The sequence below is a fragment of the Pogonomyrmex barbatus genome, unplaced genomic scaffold, assembly GCF_055798465.1.
Source record: "Pogonomyrmex barbatus isolate J1 unplaced genomic scaffold, ASM5579846v1 scaffold17, whole genome shotgun sequence".
Lineage (NCBI taxonomy): Eukaryota > Metazoa > Arthropoda > Insecta > Hymenoptera > Formicidae > Pogonomyrmex > Pogonomyrmex barbatus.
Genome location: NW_028297113.1, coordinates 4,463,786 through 4,488,515, shown reverse-complemented (window position 1 = coordinate 4,488,515; position 24,730 = coordinate 4,463,786). Strand labels below are relative to the sequence as shown.

General features: G+C 37.4%; 2 protein-coding genes across 10 annotated transcripts in view; one reads left to right on the top strand and one right to left on the bottom strand.

Annotated features, from left to right (window-relative positions):
- Fas3 (fasciclin 3) overlaps positions 1-24,730 on the top strand; it is a 295,828-nt gene that overhangs the window by 144,750 nt on the left and 126,348 nt on the right. The gene's annotated exons all lie outside the window — the stretch shown is intronic.
- Positions 9,750-14,581, bottom strand: LOC105427151 (uncharacterized). 2 transcript variants are annotated; one of them, XM_089074385.1, is made up of 3 exons: positions 14,143-14,581; positions 13,097-14,048; positions 9,750-9,917 (listed from the first exon to the last, which is right to left on the bottom strand). In XM_089074385.1, exons 1-2 carry the CDS (start codon positions 14,474-14,476, stop codon positions 13,102-13,104), a joined length of 1,281 nt encoding a protein of 426 aa, XP_088930511.1. In that variant the 5' UTR covers positions 14,477-14,581; the 3' UTR covers positions 9,750-9,917; positions 13,097-13,101. The 2 variants fall into 2 exon arrangements, with proteins under 2 accessions (XP_088930511.1, XP_088930510.1); XM_089074384.1 differs by lacking the exon at positions 9,750-9,917 and adding an exon at positions 11,143-11,282 and having other exon boundaries at positions 14,143-14,580.

Below are 24,730 nucleotides of genomic sequence, written 5' to 3'. Positions count from 1 at the left end.
ATCCACCGTGCGAGGCCTAATCGAGCGAATATCCAAACCATAATATAGCATCTCGGCGCTCGTTAACCTTTGCTGCACCTAAAGTTCATGTTCCCGCCTGGATCGCGCTACTACGGCAAGCGCGTCAAACGGGGACAAGCTGGACTTTATTACGTGTCACCGGCATGCTGCCATAGTAAAGGATATTGCAGGAGCTTGCTATGGCATTGTGTGTAGAGGATAAACAAGTCCAATAACGTGCCCCTTAAGGCGAGCCGGACTACATTATTGTATGGAAAACCAACATTTATGAGATAACAGTTTTAATATTTCTCATGTGAATTTTCATGACGATCGGAGAACCATTACTTTAATTCAAAATACGTGCGTAGATTATAGTGAATTTTCGAAATACAGAAAGATATATTTTCAAAAGAGTAACGTGCATATTCTGAGATTTATTCTATAGTGATTAATAGAATGTCTACTGTTTGAAAAAAAACCTAGAAATCTCTTTATTTATGCCTTCACAAATCAGGGAGTTCAGGAAATTTTTATTGAAAATGAAAGTACTTTTAAACGTTTTGTAAATAAATATATATATATATATATATTTACAAATATATATTATATCTGGAATTTTTAACAAACGAAAATCAAGAAATTTTTTTTCAGAGATAGACCTGTATAAAATCTTCGTGTAATAATACAACTGCGACTTGTATCTCTGTTTAGTATATGCGATGTTTCATATAAACTTGATGATGGATCGTTTGTCTCGTCTTTGCGAAAAAATTTGACAAAACAATGTCTTGGGAAGATATCTGTCAAGACTTCTCGTATCCCTTTTAAAGAAATCCGAGCATTCTTGATTCCACGGCGAGACAGCTCAAAGGGACAGGGATTAACCGAGAGTTTCAGCACAATGTTCCGTAAACATTCAACATTGTTCTCACGAAATAGCGAGCGCGAAGTTATGCCGGAGACGCGTCCGCGGATGAACTGTGTGTGTCGTCGACGTCCCAGAAATTTCTCGGGCGCGCATTCAACGAGCGATCTCATCTCGTCACGTCTCCCTGCCGGTGGCCGTGGCCGACGTTTACATACCCTCGCTCAGCTTTCTTCTCGCGAGCTCACTCGAAAAGTGAGCTCGCCTCTCCCGAGCCTGCCACTATCGCGTCAACGGATTTTATTGCTCCTTCGTGATGATAGTCGAATATATCCGCCGTATCCCTCCTTCTCCCGGCGCCTCATATTTCATCGCCTATCAACCCTCCAGTCGGACCCGATTTCTCGGCACGAAATCACGAAATCCCACCGCGCGCTTTCTACCGGCGCGAAATAAAACGCGTCCCGCTCTCGCGGGGACACCAAGTCCACACGAAATCCAGTTGTCACGCGCCGTTCGATCCGCATTTGATCCATGGCCCGGCTGCATCGAATCGTCCCGGCTTCTCGTGCCAATCCCGAGGTTCCATTCAATCGCATCCCCTGCGACACCCGCCGTGCCAAGGATTTCGAACTACGGAGTGAAAATTGCGAATGTACCGTCAAGCAACAATTTTTATTTTCAGACGATTATAAGTTAGCTGAAATGATTATCCATATATATATATATTATCAAATTAGCAAATTATTATATTAGTAACATTAAATTAAAATTAAATGTATATACATTACGTTTCAAAAGAGCTGTCAAAGACAGATCACACTTCGTGAACTTCTATTTTTTTAATATATATATGGGGCTCATTTATCGTAAATTGTAGGATAATATTAACTTTAAAAAAATAGAAATTCACGAAGTGTGACCTGTCTTTGACAGCTCTTTTGAAACGTAATGTATATACATTTAATTTTAATTTAATGTTACTAATATAATAATTTGATAATTTGATAATTTGATAAGTGTTAATTTATGTAACATATACTTCAATGCATTTTCAAACTAAGTACACACACACACACACACACACACACACACACACACACACACACACACACAGACAGAATATAGATTAACGAATTTAAAATTTTATTAGACATACGGAGATATTGTATAATTTAAACGTAAAGAAATATTCTGTGAAAATATCTATCTAAAGGTACGTCAAATTTTTAAAAAGATATATCTGTGAGATGTATCTGTATCTGTGTAAAGCAGTAGTTCCCGAGTCACTCCGCGTGATACGATATTGGTTGAAAGGATGGGGAAGTGGATGAGGCATCTGATATCTTCATTTTCGTCGCGTAGCCACGTGCACAGTCATGCGGAGAACGTTTGCGTACGCACGTGGATACGCGTGCCGCGTGGTTTCGGACGCACGCGTGCATACTGTAATTACGCAATACCGGCAAGTTATGCGAGACGCGCGACCGATTCTAATCCCGTTTATTGCTCCCCTTTTATTCGTCGCATTCCCCACGTATTTCCATTTTCTCACCTTTCCGACGACGCTCCCCCTCCCCCCCCCCCGCCCCCCCGGACGCGAAGACAGAGAGACGACACTCGTCGGAAAACGGTAAAATCGAAGAGCGCGCGAAGATGAGACGAGAGCTGAGAGATCACGGAAAGTCTCGCAATATCTCGCGACGACGTTTACCTCGAGTCGAGAAAGCGGAAAACGTAGAATCTTCGGTTTCTCAAAAATATTCCACCACAATTCTTACTGTTTCCGTCATAAAAATGCAAGGATGGCATACTCCCGTAACGATGACGTATCTAATTTTGCACTTTATATTCTGACTGATGTAATTTTACTTTCGTAATTTCAGTTTCGTACGAGGCGCCTCCTCATCCGCCGTCTGTATTTTATATTCTACCGAGAGAAATATGTATATAACATGAAGCATAACTCTCTGCTTTCCTTCTTGGGAATATTTCACAAAATAAAGGACCTTTTTTCGGCTTTTATTTTCCGGCTTTGCAGAAATATTTCTTGCATTTCTGCACGTGCTGCATCGTCCGCGATGAAGCAATTTTCCTCAAAGTCGATTATATTAACCAATCTGTCCCGCGAGCGGGTTTTCGAGCGGGTACGTTTCAGTATCCACTCAGATGATCGGTAAGACCATCAAAGGCATATCGTTAATCGGACGAGCATTTAATTGAGCAAGTTGTCGAAATGCTTGCTCGCACGTACGAATATGTATTCTAGAGAAGCGGTTAGAATGTGGTTAACCATCGTATTCGCCCGTCATGATCATCCTGTACATCACGTCTCGATTCTATTTTCAATTCCCTTCCCGAATGTCGCTCTTCTCTCCCTTGTCGTCTCCGAATTCTAGATACAACTGACCGCAGAGTTGTATTAACGTTTTACAAAGGAGAAACGCTGTGAATTATTCGGGGAATAATAGAGCTATATAAATTACGTATTTCTAAGTGCGCAATAATGCTGAGCGATAATACTTGTTGATTTTGATTCTTGCCTTTAAACATTAAATTTTATTTAATAGTTAGTATAATATTGCATGTAAACAAATTTAGTATGCATTACTTATTAATTATAATATTTAAATCTTCAATTTTCCGAAATGTATTCTTTATAGCTTTATTATTTCCATATCTCAAAGTATCGTTTATATCAAATCCTCGCTGAAATGGCGTTATTGTTTCAACACGCTATTATTATGACAACGTGAAATGCAATAGCAAGCGGATTTATGTAGCAAATAATTTCCGTGGGTTTTACACGATTTGTTAGCATCATAAATATAATAATAGTAATGATATTATATTAATAAAGCTATTTCTCTCTCTTTGTCTCATAAATGGTAATTGAAGTATTTTCATTTCAGTTTTCATCTTGCAATTAATACATTATGGCCATTAATCTTCTTATCTAATGTTTACATATGTGTTATAAACAATATCAGCGGTCGTTATTAAATAAAGTGAATGCATGAATAAATAAATATGCATATTTGATATCTTTTATTCTATTTAACTACGTTTCGTATAAATGATAAATATCGTATAAGTCTTTTTGTACTTGTAATTTGTCTCAGCCACGTTTGCTCCAATTTTGCGTATTTAATGACTCGAATACTAGCAAATATTCGTGTCCGTACCCGGAGCCGAAAGGAAAACACGAACGTGGAACACTCGATTCTCATTTTACGGGTACTCACGCGATTCTAATATTCGCGATATTAGTTGTCCGCCTGCGTCGATACTTATCAAAGTTTCCCCGCGGCGCCATCAACTTTTATAGCCAATTGAGAAAAAGACGCAAACTGGCCTAAGTACCGGACGGCGGAAGAAGTCATTCTGGTTAAATACAAACCTTCGTGGAAGACCAATAATTGAAGCCGACTATTTTCGCGGCGCGCGCGCGGATATTATAGCAACGAGATCGAAGTGACGATTGAAAACGCGGTGGACTTCGAAGATAGGAGAGCTCACTGAGCTCACTGAACCAACAAATTATCTTCTCAGAGGAGCCACGACGAGAAGTGCTTTTTTTACAGGCCGAAGAGTTCTTTCACGTCACCGCGCTCCTTATTCCTTTCCGCTTTCGTTACTTCTTAATCCGCTCGATTCCTTCCTGTGCGTCGGCTGTAGATTGTTGCATATAAATACAGTATTGTGCAACATGATTGACAATGATTGTGTTACATATTTTGTGATAAACAATCACGATAAACGCAATATTCTGATCGTAAACAATGTATAGATGTTACAATAATATAATCATTATTAATGATTTAAATATCGAGATCCTAATAGTTTTATATTTCAAATGAACGACACACTATTTCTCCCATTGATTTTTGATATATTTTTATTAAAATATTTTTTCTATTTATCATTAGGGAAGAAATTTTTCAAAAAATATATTATTAAAGTATTTATATATCTGTATTGTACACATATTAGTATTAGTAAACAACATATTATAAATATCAAAGTGTATTTATCTATTTTTTATTAGATTTTGCTTTAGATATTTGAAACACATTTTATAACATATTTTATATTTATATAAACTATACTATAAAATGTGTTTCAAACATATTATATGTGTAAATATAAAAAAGATAAAAAAAGAATTTGTTTTATTTTTATTTAATAGAATAATATTGTTATTATCTAATTGTTTAAAAATAATATTTAACCGCGAGATATTTAATTTATTAGAACTGTTATTAATATAAAAGTTATAATCAATGACCCAGAAAAAAATAAATTACGATAGATTGGATTATATTATTCTAGAATAATATGCAGAGTAAAAGTTATATAGAGAAAATAATACTGCACTATGAAAACGAAAACTAGTTATCGTGATCATGAAGATTTGAAAAATAAAAACCTTGTACGCTTTTTCTTCATTATTAAGCTATTAAATAATAGTGTGCAATAATGTTAAAAATATTATTTCATACATTTTGAAAAAAAGAAGGAAGTGATACAACAAGATCAAAGTAACATTACTGTATTAATATTTAGGAATTATCTTTGTTAGTTTTTCAATAATTTAATATTTTTATATTTAATTACATAAATTTTTATCCAGAGATAAAGAAATATACAGACAATTTACATTATATCCTTGGGATAAAAAGTTTGGCGCCGAGATCGATATTCGTCCTTTCACCTTCGAGGTGATATTCATCGTTATTGAGATAAAAATGGAGAACGGATAATTCAACGAAACATCGTGCGAACGTATCCTCTGGTATTTCTCTAACGTATGATTTTCTCCTTTCTTTGTTCCAGGTGAGTGTCACCGGTGCACCGTCCAATCGCATATGCGATTCGCCGGCACGGATCAGCGGCTCGAGAAAAGAACACGTACACCGCGACTGCGACGTGTAATTTCGCCGACCGTGTCTTTTGCACGAACTATCCGAGGTCGATTGCCGCAGTCGACATCGCATAGTTCCTAACAGCTGCGCCGTCGTGCAAGTTCCGACGACGGGAAACTTTCCGCCATGGGTTCAGCTAATCGTCACAATCAAGTACGTATCTCGCAATGTGTAGGTACGATACGCAGAACGTACGGTTTCCATTAATATTGGCGTGGAAAGATATTCACATTATTGACGTTGAATGTATCAGGACACGCGATGCATTCAACGCAGAAACCCGAGCGAGTTTTCGAGGTAAATTTAACGGATATTTAAAACGTGAAACGTAGATTTTTTGACGTTGTCTTTAATATTAACGGAAATGAAGAATAATTTTTACATAGAAAATGTTTAAACTCGAAATCGAAAAGGTAACGATGATGAGAGACGAATTTGTTGACTATTTTACGCCATAGAGATTCTGCAGCTTTTGAGAGCTGCACCCTCGTGGATACCGAATCCATTTTCTATTATTGTGCCAGTTCGAATTTTATGCCTCGACAAAGATCAAAGAATTTGTACGAGGTACGAGACAATGAAGCGAGAGTATGAAATTCCGAACCGACGCCCCATTCTCAATTGACAAACGTATTTGATCTGACGGACTTGCTCTTCGAGCTGACGTCGGAGACGTGCCTCAGCTATTTGACGTGTTACGATGACGCTCTGACAAAAGCATTCCGCAAGCTATGGATCGACCACGCGGAGTCAGTTAGTTAAGATTAATTCGACAAAACCCATGTGAGACCCTGCTTAGCTGCTACTTAACTTGTGTGTTTGCAGTTCTGGAAGTTCTCTTAATGTGTATTACGCGTGACTTGCTCTGTTGTGGGTAATTAAATTCAAGATGCTTCTATCTGACACGGAAAAGTTCGTATATGAATATGAAGCGAACAGTGAAACATGCTCCTTTTCGCGTCTATTCTAGTAGAATTTTTGAGAAATTAAAAATAAAATTTAAATTAACTATATTAGATATATATAATGTATTTAAATTGATAGATTGATTAGAATTCAAGTTATTTAGATACAAAGAAGGACTTTTAATGAATTTTTCCAAACAATTTACGATATTATATTTTCAATATATATAATATATAAAAATATAAAATATAAACAAGGTTAAGAAAAACCGAATTGACAAGTATTTTTTCTGGTAGGATAAATTTTAACGCAGTTTTTCTGACAACATAATAGTCGATTTTTTTTTAAACAACTCATAGGATTATTCAGACGCGATGAGGGCTTACTGTCGAAGTAGCTTACGTTTTTACATGAATTATTACGCAACGATAAAATAGATAAGCGCGGCTGCTAGCGAGCAGATATCGGATCCCGAACGACACGTCCCAGCAATCCATCTTCATCGCTTGGCGATCGTGATATAAGCTGCTCCACGATCGCAGTGACTATCAGTCATTGATTTCTGTTACGTGGAAATATATATCTTTTATATACAGCACGAGGAAAACTTGTTCTTTTTTTTTTCATCATAAATTATATCGAAACAATTAATAAAATTAATTAAAATAAACGAGATTTAACATTACAATAAGCGTTTTCTCATGAAAATTATAAATTTTTGTCTTAAATAACTTTATTAAGGAAACGGCATTCCTTGGAAATATTATTTTTACCAAATTGATAATAACAGAAAAGTTATTCTTAGTATAAAAAATTGATTATTTATCATACAATTCTTCATTTTCAAATTCATTCTGATAGACAATTTGTTGAATATGTGATCCTGAAAGTTTTAAGTTAAAATTCAGGAATACGTAGATTTTCACATTTTGCCATTCAACAAATATCTTGAATCATATTTCAAAAAAATATCTTGTTTCGCGCAGAAATTATTTATATGTTTAATTCATATTCAGAAATTATTTATATGTTTAATTCATATAAATCTTATATTCGAATAATAAAATGTTTGCAACAGCGGAAACTGTATTACCATTAACGCACTAAAAAATCGATAGTTCGTGTATCCATTAACGTTTGCATCATACAAAAAGTAAATCCGATCGTACGCACGAGTGAAGCGGAAGCGTTCGTTTTCTGATACAACGTTGGTCGATTGAAAATCCTCGAACCGATTGGTTGGAAAAGCATGCGAATAAAACAACTTAGTCGGCTGCTATCAATAATGCAGAAGCGTTATTTATATCAGACGTGAAGTTTGACCGTTCAATTAAATAATCGTAATATTTCTATTTATTTCCTTTGCAGAACGCAGTTTCCAATAATCTAATAATAACTCCCATGTATTTTTCTTCGATAGCTATTAATACTTTTTTCATATTTTTTTCTCGAGAACGGAATTTATTAGTGCAAACATTTTATCCTTCAAGAGAATTTTGAATAATCCTGTTTTAAGGCTGTCAGGCAAGTTTGACCTTAATTTAGAAATTATTTTCAAGCTTCATTAAAAAAGTTTTAAAAATTTTACTTCGGTCACTATAGAAATTTTGAAATACGCATATTCGAAAAGATTCAGTTAAAATCATCTTTTGTAGACTTAAAAATTAAAAAGTAACAGAATTAATGTTCTGCTCATTAACTAACCAAAATAAATTCCGGTACGTTGCGTTACGATCTCAGTGAAAAGGCTTGAAGATCATTTATTTTTTAATTTCATGAAATAGAGAATGGTCACAAAAATGGGACGTTATTTTATTCAAGGATAACAGTCGAAAAAACTGAAACAATTCTTTAGTTCACGAAATAATAAATGCGAATGTTACACGCTTAGATGTTTTCTACACATTTCTTTTATCATATCTAATTATGTATCTAATTATATCTAATACGTAATGAGAATTTCTCAAAAGTCGGTCGCGCTGATTTAGTTATTATATGAGACATTGGCGAGATATTCTATCGACTATCAATTATTTTGCAAACTCAAACAAAAACAACCTTGTTGTTTAAAAAACAAAGCTGTTTTTGACAGAAATATGGAGAATGGATAGACAGACCGCGCTCCGTAATTCAATTCTTCGTATTTAATTTTATGGTAGCGCAGAAATATCTTTACGGGAGTCCTTGTCAAAAGTGTTGAAAATGAGAGAGTTTGCTTTGCTTCGTTGTGAATTTACTATTCGTCATTTTTTTGGGACGCTGCTCGTTGACGTACAATAAGCAGAATTTTAATATCTACCTTTGTTCTTCAAATAACAATGCGAATAAAATTCTGTAAAAATATTTTGCTAATTACGAAAATATAAAATAATATCTCTTGTCATATTAATATAAAATGTAATGAGAGAGTTAATTAAGACAAAATGGATAATAAAGTGAATACAATGATCTTTAATAATATATTTGGTATACAATTATTATACTTTTAATATATTTTTGTAAATAAAAACGTATCAATATAAATATAAATTTTTTAATGTAATAAACTCAAGTGTATCTCTTAGAAAGAGTTACTTCAACTGTAATTTTATTAAATATGAACTGTAAAATTATATCTATTATTCAATAATATATATAATTAACTTATAATCAGCAACATAATCGAAATGCTTCTACATAAAATAATCTGCGGCGAAATAGCATAAAGCGACATTCATGAAGAAATTACTGTAAAATCTTGATTAAAGTTACTTTATAAGCCAGGATGGCAACAATAGTCAGAGAAAGTTACACGTAATTGGCGTTAACTTTGAATTAGCCGTAAGATTAGCCGCGGACGTCTCGTTCGAGTGCTTCCTCTCTGCTAATCCTGAGAAATCGTAACGATTAAACGTAATTAGAAACCGATAAATGGCCTCCTCGTGCGAGCAACACGTTGGTACAACACGAGAAATTGGTTTAATCTCGCGATACTGGGAGAGTGTCATTTTGCGAAAATTAGCATACCGTGCCCGCTGGATAATTGTAAGATTAAACGAACTTACCAAGTGAAGTTCGATCTTAATTATGCCTTCCGTCTCGTCCGGATGGATAACTATGTAGTTACGTCTCCGCGCCTGCGTTGTCAACAGAATTCACAGAATCGTAAAAGCAGAAAAGGGGGCGCTCCGGCATCCAGGCCCCAAGTCCGCCATCTTGTCTCTTCATTATTTTAAAGTCTTGAAGCAAATCGCCAAAAGGGTGGGAGAAGCGCGTAAGCGCTTAGGGTGAGGAGAGTCCATCCGGACGAGACGGAAGGCATAATTAAGATCGAACTTCACTTGGTAAGTTCGTTTAATCTTACAATTATGCCACGTCTCGTCCGGATGGATAACTATGTAGTTGTTCATAGCGCGATTTGCAAATGAATGTGTCTTTAATAAAAGGCTGGGTAGTAATACATCAAACTTATAACAAAAAATTAATTTGATCCTTATCACAAAAGAAAAGATAAACAAATAGAATATCACTAACTAAAAAACTTAATATTCTTAATGCAACTTAATACTGCTACTGATAGTAATACTGATAATAATATCTTAGGACGAAAGAATGGAATTGCAAAAGTCGTCTGCGTTAATAATTGGGCGATTATAAAAATTCGCAAAAGTTCGAGATTCTCCGGACCAGCCCGCTGCCCTCTTGATAAGATCCAGAGAAACTCCCCTAGCGGCAGCAAGGGAGGTAGAAGCATGCCGAGTGCTATGGGCTGAAAAAAGATCGCTCCGCACTCCGCACTCCTCCAGACCTCTGCGAATCCAGCGACTCACCGTCTGGACTCCGACCGCTTTATAGGGTTTAACACACGAAATAAACAATGCCTCACAATTCGGAGGACGCAGTTCTTTGGTACGCTGTAGATAATGTTCTAAAATGGTAGCAATACAAAGCTCTGGGCGGTCGAAAAACCGTGGAAAAGTGAGGAGAGGTTGGATCCGACCTGGGGCAGAGGTCTTTATTCTGTCAGGAATTCTAATAATAAGTTTATTATTTGTAGAAAAGATATATGGAACTCTAATAGCCGCGAGAGTTTGTGCGCGCTGTCCTGAGGCTAAGGCTAGGAGGAGAACTAATTTCCTACTGATAGTATCTAGCGTTAGAGAATCATAGGGAAAAATTTTTGCTAGCTTCGCAATTACCGGAGCTGGGTCCCAAATAAAATCGTACCGAGGTTTCTGTGGTTTCATAACACTGACTCCCCTGCCGAAACGTTTGATCAGGGGGTGATTGCCGATTGCGTTGTCGGAAATCAGAGAGACTGCTGAACGGATCGTGTTAAACGACGAATAAGAACCGACCTTCTTTAGTTCCTGAGTAAGAAACTCGAGTACTTGGTTAACTTCCGGAGAAAAGGGTGAAATCCGATATTTCTGACAGAAACTCCACCAGGATCTTAGAGGGCGAGCGTATTGTTTAAATGTGGCTGTAGAGAGCGAGGCCAAAATGATGTCTAAAGCTGATGATGGGACTGCCTGAGATCTGAATGCCTTCCTGATAATTTCCCTGCTGCCAGGGAAAGGGTCTTCCACTCCGGATGTTGAGGTCTAAAAGGAGATGATAGAAGAGAATGAGAAGGTGCACAAAAGATAGGGTCAGCGATTAGAAGATGATGAAACATTGGGAACCATGGTTGAGATGGCCACCATGGTATGACCAAAATTCCCGTAGCTTCATCATCAATTATCTTACGCAAGACTCTGGGAATCAAAATAAAGGGTGGAAAAGCGTAAAAATAGAAAGAGTGCCACGATAGCGTAAAAGCGTCTATCGCCCAAGCACCTGGGTCCGGGGCCCAGGAAACGTAAGTCACAGTTTTTGTATTTATTAATGATGCAAAGAGATCGATGTCGAAAGGACCAAATGATCTCTCGATAAGATTAAATGCCTGAGCTGAAAGAGACCACTCTGTGTCGGTATTCACTATACGTGATTCGCTGTCTGCAATAACATTGTCCATCGATGCAATGTAAGATGCCATGAGGTAGATATTTCGTTCCTCACACCACTTCCAAATATCTCTGGCAATATCTGATAGGAGGGGATATTGGACTGAGCCAAACTTATTTACATAAGAGATGGCAGTGGTGTTGTCAATTCGAAGTAGAATATTACAGCTATGAAGATCAGCTGCAAAACACTTTAAGGCGTACAGAACAGCCTTCAATTCTAGAGCGTTAATGTGAAGAAGTCTATCGTCAGGTAACCACCAGCCATGAGTCCGTCGACCGTCGCAGGAGGCTCCCCAGCCTGTTAGTGACGCATCTGAGAAAATCTCACGAACAAAGGGGGCAGACCGAATAACGTTGGATTGCTCGACATCCGAGAGCACGTTGAGCCACCAATTAAAATCTTCTCTCAAATAAGAGGGAATTGTCATTTGCCTGGAATAATCCATAGAGAAAGCTTTAAGAGCCAAAAATTTCTCTCTTTCAAATCTCTTGGTATATAAAGGGCTATATTGTATTGCTGGGAAGACTGAAACAAGCGAGCCGATCATACTCGCAAAGTCCTTTACAGAGCAGTGTGTTCTCTGAGAAAAATCTCGTATTAGTGAAAATAATCTTCGTCTTTTCTCCTGTGGAATGGCCACAGATTGCTGAACCGAGTCAAAAATAAAACCTAAATATTTACATTTTGAAGAAGGCGTAAGTTGAGATTTTGAATAGTTGATGAGAAAACCTAGAGATAAAAGTAATTCTTGTGATGCGTAAATGTTATTCTGGCATTCTTCGTCTGAAGCGCCTAAAAGTAGAAAATCATCAAGGTAAACTACTGAGTGAAAACCTCTTTCTCGCAATGACTTGACTACAGGACGCATAATCTTAGTAAAGATGAAGGGGGCGGTAGCAAGGCCAAACGGTAGGGCCCTGAACTCATACACCTGACCTCCCCACTGAAAACGAAGAAATTTCCTATGTGACGGATGGATAGGCATCAGTAGGTAGGCATCCTCGAGGTCTATAGTAGCCATCTTATAATTAGGAAGCATGAGGCGGATTACTGTGCGCCAGTCTTCCAACTTGAAATGTGGAGGAGAGATGTACGAATTCAGCCTCCGTAAATTTAAAATAAATCGCATACCGCCCGAAGATTTCTTGATGAGAAAAAATGGAGAAAGGAATTGGTCGATTGACGGGTGAACTTTCTCCAAGGCGCCCTTTAGGAGTAAACGTTTAATTTCAGAATTACACAATTCTGCCTGAGTTGCGGAAAACGATGGTTCCTTGACCAAAAGGCGAGGTGGAGGCGGGGTACAGAAGGGGATCTTATAACCCGTCACAGCTTCCAATACGATAGGATCTGAGGTAATTTCTCTCCAATGATCTATAAAAGAGGCCAAACGGCCTGCTGGCCTTACTGAATTTAACGGCGGGATCTGGACCTCGGCCTCCTGCCGCGACTCGACTGGACAGAGCCCCTCCTCGGCTGATGAGTCGACGAGTCCTTGTGAGGAAGGGCCTTGAAGTTTTTTGGAAACGATTGGTTGATACGAGACGGCTGGTTTCTCTGCTGTTTAAAGTGTTGAACTGCAGGACGTTGAACTCTCTGAGCTGGCTGCTGGATCTTTCTAGCCGTCTTGTGTGCTGTTCTTTCGATTGCTTGTGCAGTATTTATTTCCTCGGCAAAGTTATTTCCGAAAAGATATTCGTCAATGGCGGCTGAATCGGATGCACACTTGCCGAGAACATTTAGCGAAGGAACGATGAATGCACGTCTAGTTTTAGATAGGCCAAAATGATGATCTGATAACAGGCGGATGCCTTCAGCAATCTTGGAGATAGCGGATTTGCCCTCCAAAGAAGCCTGGAGAGATTCTAGCTTAGAGAGCTCCGAGAAGCCAGAAACAATTGCGTTTAAGGACGCTCCTACTTCCCCTTGAGATTGCGATTGATATTTATCGCGTGTGATGACCGTGGCTCCGAGATTTGGAAGAATTTCCTTATTCATCTTAGGAGGAGCGAGAAAAGCAAGTTCCTCTTTGGGCTCGTATTTGGCGAGGAGGCTATTTTTTAGTTCCTCTCTAAGACCCAACCGGACATCAGATTTGATCGTATCCAAAATAATAGGCGGCCAAGTGGTAGCAACCGGAGAATCAGTTCGCTCGCCAAATAATTCCTTGAGAAGAATATCCGATGTTTTCTCGTTGGTACTTGAATCCTCGACCACCTCCGTGACCACCGGGTTAGAAAAAGTGACGTTGCCATTTTCCGAAAAATTAGGCGTGCGGTCTCCTACCTGAGTGAGCGATACGTCTGCCTCAATAGGTATCTCCAATGAGTGCGAGATCTCGTCGACATTCGGCAAGATTTCTGAAAAAAGGGATTAGCATAACAGATAGGAACAGTCGGTTGCGTCCCCTCTTTGCCGATTCTTCAAAAATAACGGGTCAACAAGGGGACACACCTGGTACGCAGCCCCGGTCCGTTCCTCGGACCGTCTGTCCATCTGTATGTGAATCTACCGATAAAGCAACGGGTGCATCCGAAAAAGATGAAGTGTCATCTAAACGCGGATGCGATGGCCTCTCGGGCCTCACCAATTCCGCCTCTCGGTCCTTTATGAATGTCATAAACTCGGATAGAGCACGCATCAATTTCTTACATGACGAAGATTCCCTCGATCCTCTAGAAGGGTTATGTCGAGATCTCTCACGCGAACTATCACGGTGCTTATGACCTCGTGATACTTTTCTTCGTCCCGAAGAGCTCGATGAGCGATCTCTTCTTCTTCTGGGCATATTTCCTGAAAAGCAAACTCACAAAACTAAGAAAATTATAGAACTGTATGTGAACTCTGCCGTCCGTGCAGGAACAGAAAAACATAATGGAGAGACAAGATGGCGGACTTGGGGCCTGGATGCCGGAGCGCCCCCTTTTCTGCTTTTACGATTCTGTGAATTCTGTTGACAACGCAGGCGCGGAGACGTAACTACATAGTTATCCATCCGGACGAGACGTGGCATAATTATGACTTTCAATCGACAACAATCACACGCACAGACAATATTTGAATTAAACTCGAAACCGAATTGAAATGAAAGACTCGAATTTGAAAGTAGCACAATCTTAGATTGTAATTTTTTTTATCTTAACCGAAAAATAAGATCTGTTTATACTACGAAAAGAAGTTAATTCGTTAATTCTTTAATTCTTTTTAATTTGAAATTATTTTATAATTATAATTTCTAGTAAATTTTCGCTAATTAAATTTCAAACTGATCAAACTATTTATATCCGAGATGTAAAGTGCACGATTAATAACAACACGTAACGTGATATATTATAATAATACATTATCTACGTTGCATCATATTATTATATCGCATTATATTATAATTCCAATGAAAATTCTAGCAATCCTGCGCGGAAACCATTAATAATGGAGAAGCAATAAATGCGCGGTGCAGTTTTGTATTATTAATGTTTGTAGTATCGTTATGTATAACGAAGTTGGATGCTCATACATTTTTACATAACGATATAAACGCGATGTAATTATGTTGTATAAAAACGATCGGCCAAACAAATAAGCCGCTCTCTTAGCATTCGCGTTCAATATCTGCTAGTGGGGCGACGGTGTTAAATCGGAGACGCGTGTAAGATTTGAAATCCTCAGAGCAAATAAGCGGCGCCAGTAGAACTTAGCTACTTCCGGGTCAACCGTGTTCCTAAAATTGCCCCCCCCCCCTCCCCCTCCCCCTCCCCACCGTCAACCGATAAACTTTGTGAGAACGAGAAAAGTCTAGCCTCGGCCAAGAAATAAAGGGACGCCGATGGTGGAACTCCGAGAAAACAGAGGAAAGCGAGCAAACTTCCTTCTTCTTATTGCAACTTTTCGATTTTCATATCTTCGAACCATTACGACGAGGTGCGATAGTAACATCCCAATCGAACATCGAGGGTATCTCGTATTTATTTAAAAGGCGAAAAGGCGGAAGGTGGGAATATCTGTCGGGAACGCTTTAAAACGAAGTAACATAAATTTCCGTGAGAATCCCACATCGCTGCTTTTTCTACCCTCTTCGATTTGTTTTTATTAAGCTCCAATTTTTAACGCTGCGTCAAACGTAAAATAGGATTTCTTTCAGTCGTTAAGATTAATGAATGATAATTGATGGAGCGCGATCAAAACGATAATTTCGTTACGCGACTGCTCGTTACGCGTCTACTCTGAAAAATAGAGAAAAAAAAGGTTAAACCGTGTGCGCGGATATGGAGGTATCCCTTTGCCTGAAATTTTAATTAAATTCAAATTTCTCCCACGAGTCCGTACGCGTATTTAAGAAGCGCGTAATAAAAAGCGGCCGGATCCCCAGCGTGCCTTGTCGCTGCCCGATCGAACGTATATTCGGGACGCGTAAAAGTGCTTACAATTTGTAAAGGTTGAAGCGTAAGTGGTTGGGGGTAAGAGGATTTCATGAAGCCGGCGAAATATTCAGAGCGGGGAAGATTTATCGCGAATGCACTGCGATCTTCTGCCAGTCGTAGACGTATGCCGGCGACTACTGTTATCCCGTCGGTTTAAATCTCTGTGCACCTATCTTGCTCCCTGTCGTGTTCGAGCTAAATCCACGGATCGTACGTCATTCCGGTGGAATGCGCGATGCAAATCTATATCGTCGCGAAGTGCTTCCCGACTTGTCGATGCCGTGAGGGGGGAGGGGGGGGGGGGTTCGACGTGAAAGCTATCGCGGACAAATCGAAGGATAATAATCAAATAAATAATGAAAGATTCCCCGTTCGCGGGGAAAGTGAAACGTTCGCGGAAACGCTTATATCCTCAAGATGGATAGATCTTTCTTACCGTCTCCAGTTTGACCTAGACGTTAAAACTTTCTATGTTTTGAAAAAAATACGCCGACTAAGATACGCTCGTCGATTATGTTTTATCGGCTTGTAAGATAATCTCGTTTTTTTTTAATTATTTTGTAGAGATATATCGAGGAAATATCGTGGATTTTAATCGTGTTTATATCATAGGATATCGAGATACGTTTTAGTTGTAGAAGAGAGAAAGAAATAGTTAATAATACTGACATCTTGATATTGCTTCCTTAGTACGATTCGTCGAATTCAGCGACTTCGCGCGCTCAATTCTTTCTCGGATTGAGGTTCAGATATTTCGAAAATGGAATAACAAGTATTTAATAAGCATAAATGCCTGGTTTCTCTTCAACATTTTATTCTAAATTTTTTTCCCAATATCTTTTAACTTAATAAATCTGTTATTTAAAAATAACAGATAATGTGATAACTGAATATTATACTATTTGTTAAATGACTAAAAATTTTTAAATCAAAAGAGATAATATGAATTATCTCGCAAATTACAATACATAATTTTGCAGGATTATTTCACTCTTTTAATAGCTGCATATTGGCATTTTTCCTGTTGAGATCATAAAATCGTGTGCAATAAAGCTTTTACGACATGAATATTACATATTAATATTTCCATTAATATTTATTAACTTTTTCACGATTTATATAACTTTTAGTTAATTTCAATAATTATATGAAGTAATTATATTATTTTTTTACACATTGTTTGTTATTAACGGTCTCGGCATTTGCGGCATTATTACTATTATTACTATTATTACTATATATTATTTAATATCGTTTTCATCTTTGCGCGTCCATTAGCATTATTCGCATATATCAATATTATCGTTGCTTCATTATTATTCCAGAGCGCCACATCAAAGCATTTTTGTTGCTTATAATATCGCGGCTACCATTAATATCTCTGTTACTGTCGTGAACTACTTCAGTGTCCAATAATCCGGATGTTTGCGACACTTGGGCGCGTTCGATAGACGCTCGAATACAATATAGAAAAACAAAGGCGACGGCGAAAGGAAACACAGAAATGGAACAAGTTTGGTTATTAAATACTTGTTACTTTACTCCGAGAAAGCAAATCCGTGGCGGATAAGACGCGGCGTTACCAATTCTAATAAAGAAAACCGCAATATCGCTCTCGTTGGATATTTTTATCCTTTTTCTCTTCCTCCGCGCTCTTTGTGAAATCCACCAAACGGAAAAAGCATTAATCTGCAGAATCGCGTCAGAAAGTAATTTATACAATATATCCTATTTTGGATAAACTATCAAAGGCAAAGGCACATACATAAGTTTGTTTTAAAGTACCATCGGCAAAGAAATACTTGACGAAGAGTACAGTTTTGTTATCTGCTCATTCATTCGACTCACGATTCAAAATCTCTCTAGATTTTCAATGGCTAATTGAAATTTTTCGCGTTTTAACATTTTTATGTAAAAACAATATTTTTTATAAAATGTGATCCAAAATCTATAAATATAAATTTAGGATAAAACGCTATTCGCGTTATATATGTTACTTGAAATATTTTATTTTAATAATCGTTTTTATATAGGAATTCTTTTCTTGATCATTCAAGGCGCAGATTATTTTCGCGGAAGTGTCATTTACGCGAATCACTTTTCTTTTACTACGGGTGCGGTTCACGCGAAACGCTCGTCAGGAGGAAACCGCGTAAATTGGCCTTAACCCCTCGGCACGAATCCTCCTCGATGCCGCACGAGTCTAGTAAGATACTTTTTATTAGTTCCTCGAGGAGGCAATTAAACGACCGTAATTCTGGCGTCGAGCACTTTCTCCGTTCTTCCGCCATTTCACCCGTCTCTCACATCCCGTCCCTCGCCCCTCCCCGACCCCCCGGCAGCCGCGAGCGAGACTTCGATTCTCCGTGGCGATAATAGGCGAGATTGTTCGCGACGCGCAAAGCCACTCTGGGAAGAAACGCGAGAGCTGTCTTCCTTCCGTTTGATGTTCCACGGTACCATTCCCATTCGTGAGCGTGCGGAAAGGTTCACAGTCGTACCGACGTGTTTGATTCTCCCCGTGGGAGTGTTCGGTAAGGGGATATGGGTCACGACGGCATCCCCGTGGGCCGTACAATGGGAACAACAACGGCATTGTCTAGGCAAGCGGTGATAAACGGCGCCGTGATAAAACCGGGCAAGCACCGAACTGATGGGCTTCGGGGGCTGAGGGGGTGCGGGAGCTTGAGGGATGGCCGGTCCGTTGTTTCGACAAAGCCGCCTCCTGGCTGCATTTTTCCACTTTATCAAGCCGCGCCTGATCTGCGCTCTCCCGCGCGCGTCCCCGTAAATAACTTTTATTTCCATTTTGATTTATACGGTCGGCCCCGCGTTATCGATATCGCCAGCAGAAGCCCCGATGACTTTTGTTTCGTCTTGACGAGAACGAGATATTTTATAACCGGTGAATATTGACAGGCGGCCACAGCGCCGTTTGACAAAATGTTTAACGATCGCACTTGACGTGAAGCAGCAATTTTATGACATCTCGTTGATATCCTTTTTATCAATTTTAATTATTCAAAGACCGTTAAATATGACGTTTTTTTTTATCTTGTTCCCTGAGAATTTTTTTTTTTTTTTTACTTTTACATAAATAAAAGAGGAGCCCCTTTCTCGTCATACTTCAATTAAGCTTGGACGTCATACTGATATTTTGAAATCAAAGTGATCAACGTTTTAAGCAAATACCGTATTAGCTGTACGTACATTCTTTTTTCTACTATTGAAAAACACTATCGTAAAACAATGTCGATTATTCCCGTTCCACAATAACATTCGTTCTCGTTTTAATCATTTGCACCGCGCGATTATGTTAACTATCTCGTCGGTCATCGTTACGCAGCCGTCGCGATATAATAATTCTTCCTATATAAACCGGGTATCCGGGGGAAACATAGCGCCGAGCGTTTCGGGACGATTCTTTCATTCCGACATTCCCCTCGCCGACTAAGCAATTCACGCGCAAAGAGTTAACGTCAGATGGACAGGTGTTATCCGTAGTAACTCGAACAGCTCCATCGGGATTGGCCGCCACGGAGATGCCGAGGAGATGCAACAACGGCCTCAACGATGGTGGTACACGAGCGGGCGGAGCGGTTACACGAGGAAATTAGACCGCAAAGTTCAACAAGGTTTATGACGTTGACGCGATCGTTTTGTTTGCACAGGCACGAACGAGAGGACAACGGGGGGGGGGGGGGGGAGGGCGTATACTCGGAGTCGTTCGTCAAACGAATCCCCGATTAAGCCGCCGCAACGTTGTGTCATGCGCCCCGATCGACTCCTACTCTCGCCGAGTGGATATTAATTAACTCGCTTCCGTAGATCGGCCGTAGGTCGCTTTAAAGATGCATCGTTCCACGCGCCTTTGATCTTCACGCTTGATCAAATTAATTACCGCCCGTTTCCGGGGAACTCGGCACTAATAATCACTTCTAAGCTGTATTATTAATGTAACGCTCGCGCGGAGTGTATTTGAATGCCACGCTCGTTCAAACGCGATACGAGAAATACGCGGTTAGAGATAATTCAAGGGCCAGGAAAAGGATTCAAGAAGGATTTTCCTGGATAATATTTGATTCTCTGGATTAATTTTAAAAATAATCGATGCACATAGAGTATTTTTTTTTTTTTCAAGTGGATTTAGTCAAACGTTTCTAGATTTGTATTATTAATATATTGTTAGATAAAATTTTTAAAAATACTATAATATGAATATGAATAAAATGAATTAATATTAGAATAACAGTTACATATAGAAATGTTATAGAATTCCTATATAATATGAAGATAGACATTTAAATTTCATCTATTAGATAAATACAGCTCGATATATAATAATATAAATAATATAAATGTAAATTACAAACAAAATCTATTAATTAATACCATTTAGAAAAGCAATGATGTAATAAAGTGAAGTGTATAAAAGTTTTATTTTATCGGTATTATAAAAACATATCGCTAATTGCTTTTCCATTTGCGGGAAGCGCCTACATCATCATCTTTCTTCCTTGTGCACCATGATAAATTACTGACGTTTGCCATTTATGAGTTTAATTTACTCTAGAGAAGAAGGTGTGGTCATACAATGACGTCACGGCGATGCACATATGTGTATAAGGTGGGCGTTTGCGTTTTACAAGGTGGAACCGATAGCGTTAAGTAAGCTGTACGTTCGCGGTCACGCCATAGGTGTGTCACTATTCGAATGAGGAAGTGAAATGCTACGTGAAGGGTCACGGGCTAAGTATGCCGGCATACTTTTTCTTGGATAGTGGACATGCGATTAATCTTGTAGACAGAGCAATGACGTCGTTCCACTTAAGTTCCCACTTAAGTTTGCTGCTATTAGAACGCTCAATATTAGAAGCTTCCTTAATAATAGCTATAAACTGCACTAACACTAAAACAACTTTTAATTAAAAATATTTTCATTCTATATATATAAATAACGATGTGTAATTATTACATATTTAATTAAAATTTTTAGAGAAGTTCTCTCTCTCTCTCTCTCTCTCTCTCTCTCTCTCTCTCTCCATCCCAAATTAATAATCACCAATAATGTAACAATATAATATAATAATTCCGAAATTTTATAATAATAATATTTATAAAATTATTATCAATTATCACTTATTGAATATTATTAACACAATTTTTTTTATATCGTTTTGATAATAAAACTAGAATTTCTCCTTTACAATAATGATTTTTCTATTAAAGTATTCTTAATTTGAATGAGCATTATAATTACGAACCTGATAGTCTCGCAGAGGTACATTAGGACGAAGTCGAAATTTTAATGACTATAAAAGCGTCAGTTGTATGGGGCAAATGAAGGGGGCGAGTTGTCATTGCCGATGAATATAATTTAATTCTCGGTGATCCGTGCCGGTTACATTCGGCAGGTGCGAACGTATTTGCATCCGTGATCTATTTTGATCACGCTTGTGGCTACCCTCGTCCTACTCGCACTCGGAAACGCGTATGGCCCGCAGGTAATTCGACGGTACGCGCGTCGCGCCGCATGCCACCCGTGTAACGGATGCGTGCACGCATCGGCATGTAACGGGCGTGTGACGATGACGCAAAAGCGGCTGTTGTCAAAATGCCGTCACGAACCGCACGCCACTTCGAGCACCCCCCGCGAATGGTGGTACCTTACTCATTTATCAGATTCCAGCTGCAATTCTCGCGCATTTCGAATGCATGGTTCGCGTGAGAAATCAGTTAATTAGTCTTTTAATTAAGCGCGACCTCTCTAGCGTCCGTGGCGACATTTTTTGTTGATTGTTGCTACGCTGTTTCCTACTTCATTATTTTCTGCATTCTGTAAATTGATAAACGAAAACGGAAAATTATTAGGGAGAATTTTTGGAAAGAATATGTGAAGTAATAAGTACGTAAGCAAAAGTACGTAGGACATAGAAATACAATAGATGGAATACAATAGATAATCAATGAAGAAAAATATATGAAAATAGCAGATAAATATATAAGTAAATATATAAGTAAAATGTATAAATTAATAATAATAAATTAGATATTTGTTGCAATTAATATTGATTTTTCTTATTATTAGATAAAATTAATGATATGCATATATATTTGCATATATAAAAAAACAATATTAAATATAATTCGAATTAGTTAAATTCATATAATTACATACATATTACAATTAATTTAATTTTATTCAGTATATCTCTATGAATATCTCGGGAATAATTTTGAAAAAAATTTAAATATGAAAAGATGTCTGAAAACGTAATTCGTCACGCTTCAAAACATTATCGCCTGCACCTGGCAGTCTTCTTTGTTTCGCTCTCTGTTCCCATTCTTCACTACACACTTCCGGCGTGTCTGCTAATAGTTCAAATTAACCCAGATCCGACCCTCTAGTCTAAAGTTAATGCGGTACTACTCATCCGACGTCGAAATAAACGACAATAATTCGGTTAAACGTGATGATGTGCTTGTAAAAGAACAGAAAATAGAACAAACAATCGAGTATCATTATCATGTTTTTTTTTATTACGACACGATAATTAGCTAATTGCACCTCTTCGTAATTTTATGAAGTTTAATCGCGATATTCGTTCGGGATCGCTCTCTGTTATATTGATTAATCCTCCTTTTTTTAATGCTATTATGTTCGAGAATTGCAAAAAATTGTCTTCTTACGTCTTCTTCGTCCGCTCGATTTCTACAGTAGATTACCTAGTCGTTTAAACAATAATTCTCCGTTTCTACATATCGTGCATATTGCTTATGTACAGAAGTCTATAGAACTTCTCGACTAGCTGAAAATACACTCATTATAATAATTATGTACGTATGGAAATGATCGAAAGATATGAAAATATTTAATTTGAAACACTTTTTATAATCATTTAATTTTGATACCCATATCCATACCATAATACTGTAATACTGTAACTTATTTGCATCGACGGATAGTTTTAATTAAAATAGTTGAAAATATATTATTTTTTGCATAAAAAAATATTTTAGTCAAATAGCTTTTTCTTGAAGTATTTACTATGCTATATAAAAATAAAAACGCGTTTGTTTTATTGCAAATCACTCAATATTTTTAATGAAATATCGACAATGCTTATAAACATTGAACATTGAATAAAGATATAATATTTAATATAATATATATTAAATATTATAATATAATATTTAATAATTTTAAACTATTTTTAATTTTATACAATATATAATTATTTACATTAAAATTTGTTTACTTGTTGACTTTCTTTTTTCATTAATTATATCGACATCGATGATAAGCACCGTCGAAATAAATATTATAATTTCTAAAGGTTGCATTTATAAACTGTGAATACATTTTTTTATTTATTCAGAGATAATGGATTATTCAAGTAAAAATTATGCAATCCTATATTATTATATTATATTTTATTTATTATGATATATTACAGCATGATAATCTTCTTTAATATCATTTATTACTATAATTAAAAATATTTATTTTTCTGTTCTATAGATTATCTTCCGATTATATATTGATTTGTGTATATTAAAAAATATGTCAATAGAATTTATATGATAAATTCATTATCTTTGAGTGATTGCGAGAACGCATTACGAGCCCATTATGCATCTGTAACGCGTCTAGCCGAGTGAGGTCCGTTAAATATTCAGCGAAATTAATGGCAAAATTGAAATCGCTCGAAGCTTTTTGCAGAAGGAGCGAATGAGAAATAAAAGATACGCAAATTTCGCCTCGTGACAGCGTACGTCGGTCGTAATGGTATAATTATTTTGCACGAGCGTCGACGAAATTGTTCGTGAAAAATTTTACGAGGAGCTGCGACAAGCGATAAATTTTGTAACATGATGGATCGCAACAATTTGTACTGAAAGAATATCGCGTCGTGCAATTTTTAGTTGCCTGATAGAGTCGATTGTGCGATGATAAAGTTCAATTATCAAATGGAATTAGACAGCGTGACGAATTGGATTAATGCCCGATAATTTATATCATAGATAGTTTGTGAAATATGTCCAATGTAATTCTACATTCGATTGTAAGCAAAATCAATACAGTAAATTATGCTCATAAAATAAAATCGATAACCATTTGTGAAACACTTGTCACATGTAAATAAAACCAGAAGCTTTCGGTATTGATTTAAAATTGAAATTAATGAATCTATGACAGGGTTTTGTAAATTGTCACTGATCATTCAGAAAGTAATAAACAACAAATTATTTTCAACAAGATCTATACATGCGTGTAACGAAAATTTTAATTGTATTAATCATTCTACAAAAAGGTATCGATCAATATTACTTTATCTATCTAATCTCGAAATACATGGAAAATATTAGATATTTAAATGACAATTTATGATCCATGGCTTTTTATCTTAGAATTAGAAGAGCAAAGGTTTCAACCGTTTCAATGTCAAATAAAGAAACGAAAACGATATTGGCGCGAAAACGATATTCGCTACTGCGCCTCGTTAAAATTCTAAGACCGAATCCTTGCGGATAATCTGGATTTGGATCTAGAAGACGGAGACAGGGAAACGCTCATCGTGATGTATCGCGAGGCGCGATTCCGAAATCGCTCCATTTGGAGG

Coding starts and splice junctions, on each gene's coding strand:
- LOC105427151 (XM_089074385.1), bottom strand. CDS start 14,476: ATGCCCAGAAGAAGAAGAGATCGCTCATCGAGCTCTTCGGGACGAAGA. Junction 14,049..14,142: donor GGACCGGGGCTGCGTACCAG/GTGTGTCCCCTT, acceptor CCCTTTTTTCAG/AAATCTTGCCGAATGTCGAC.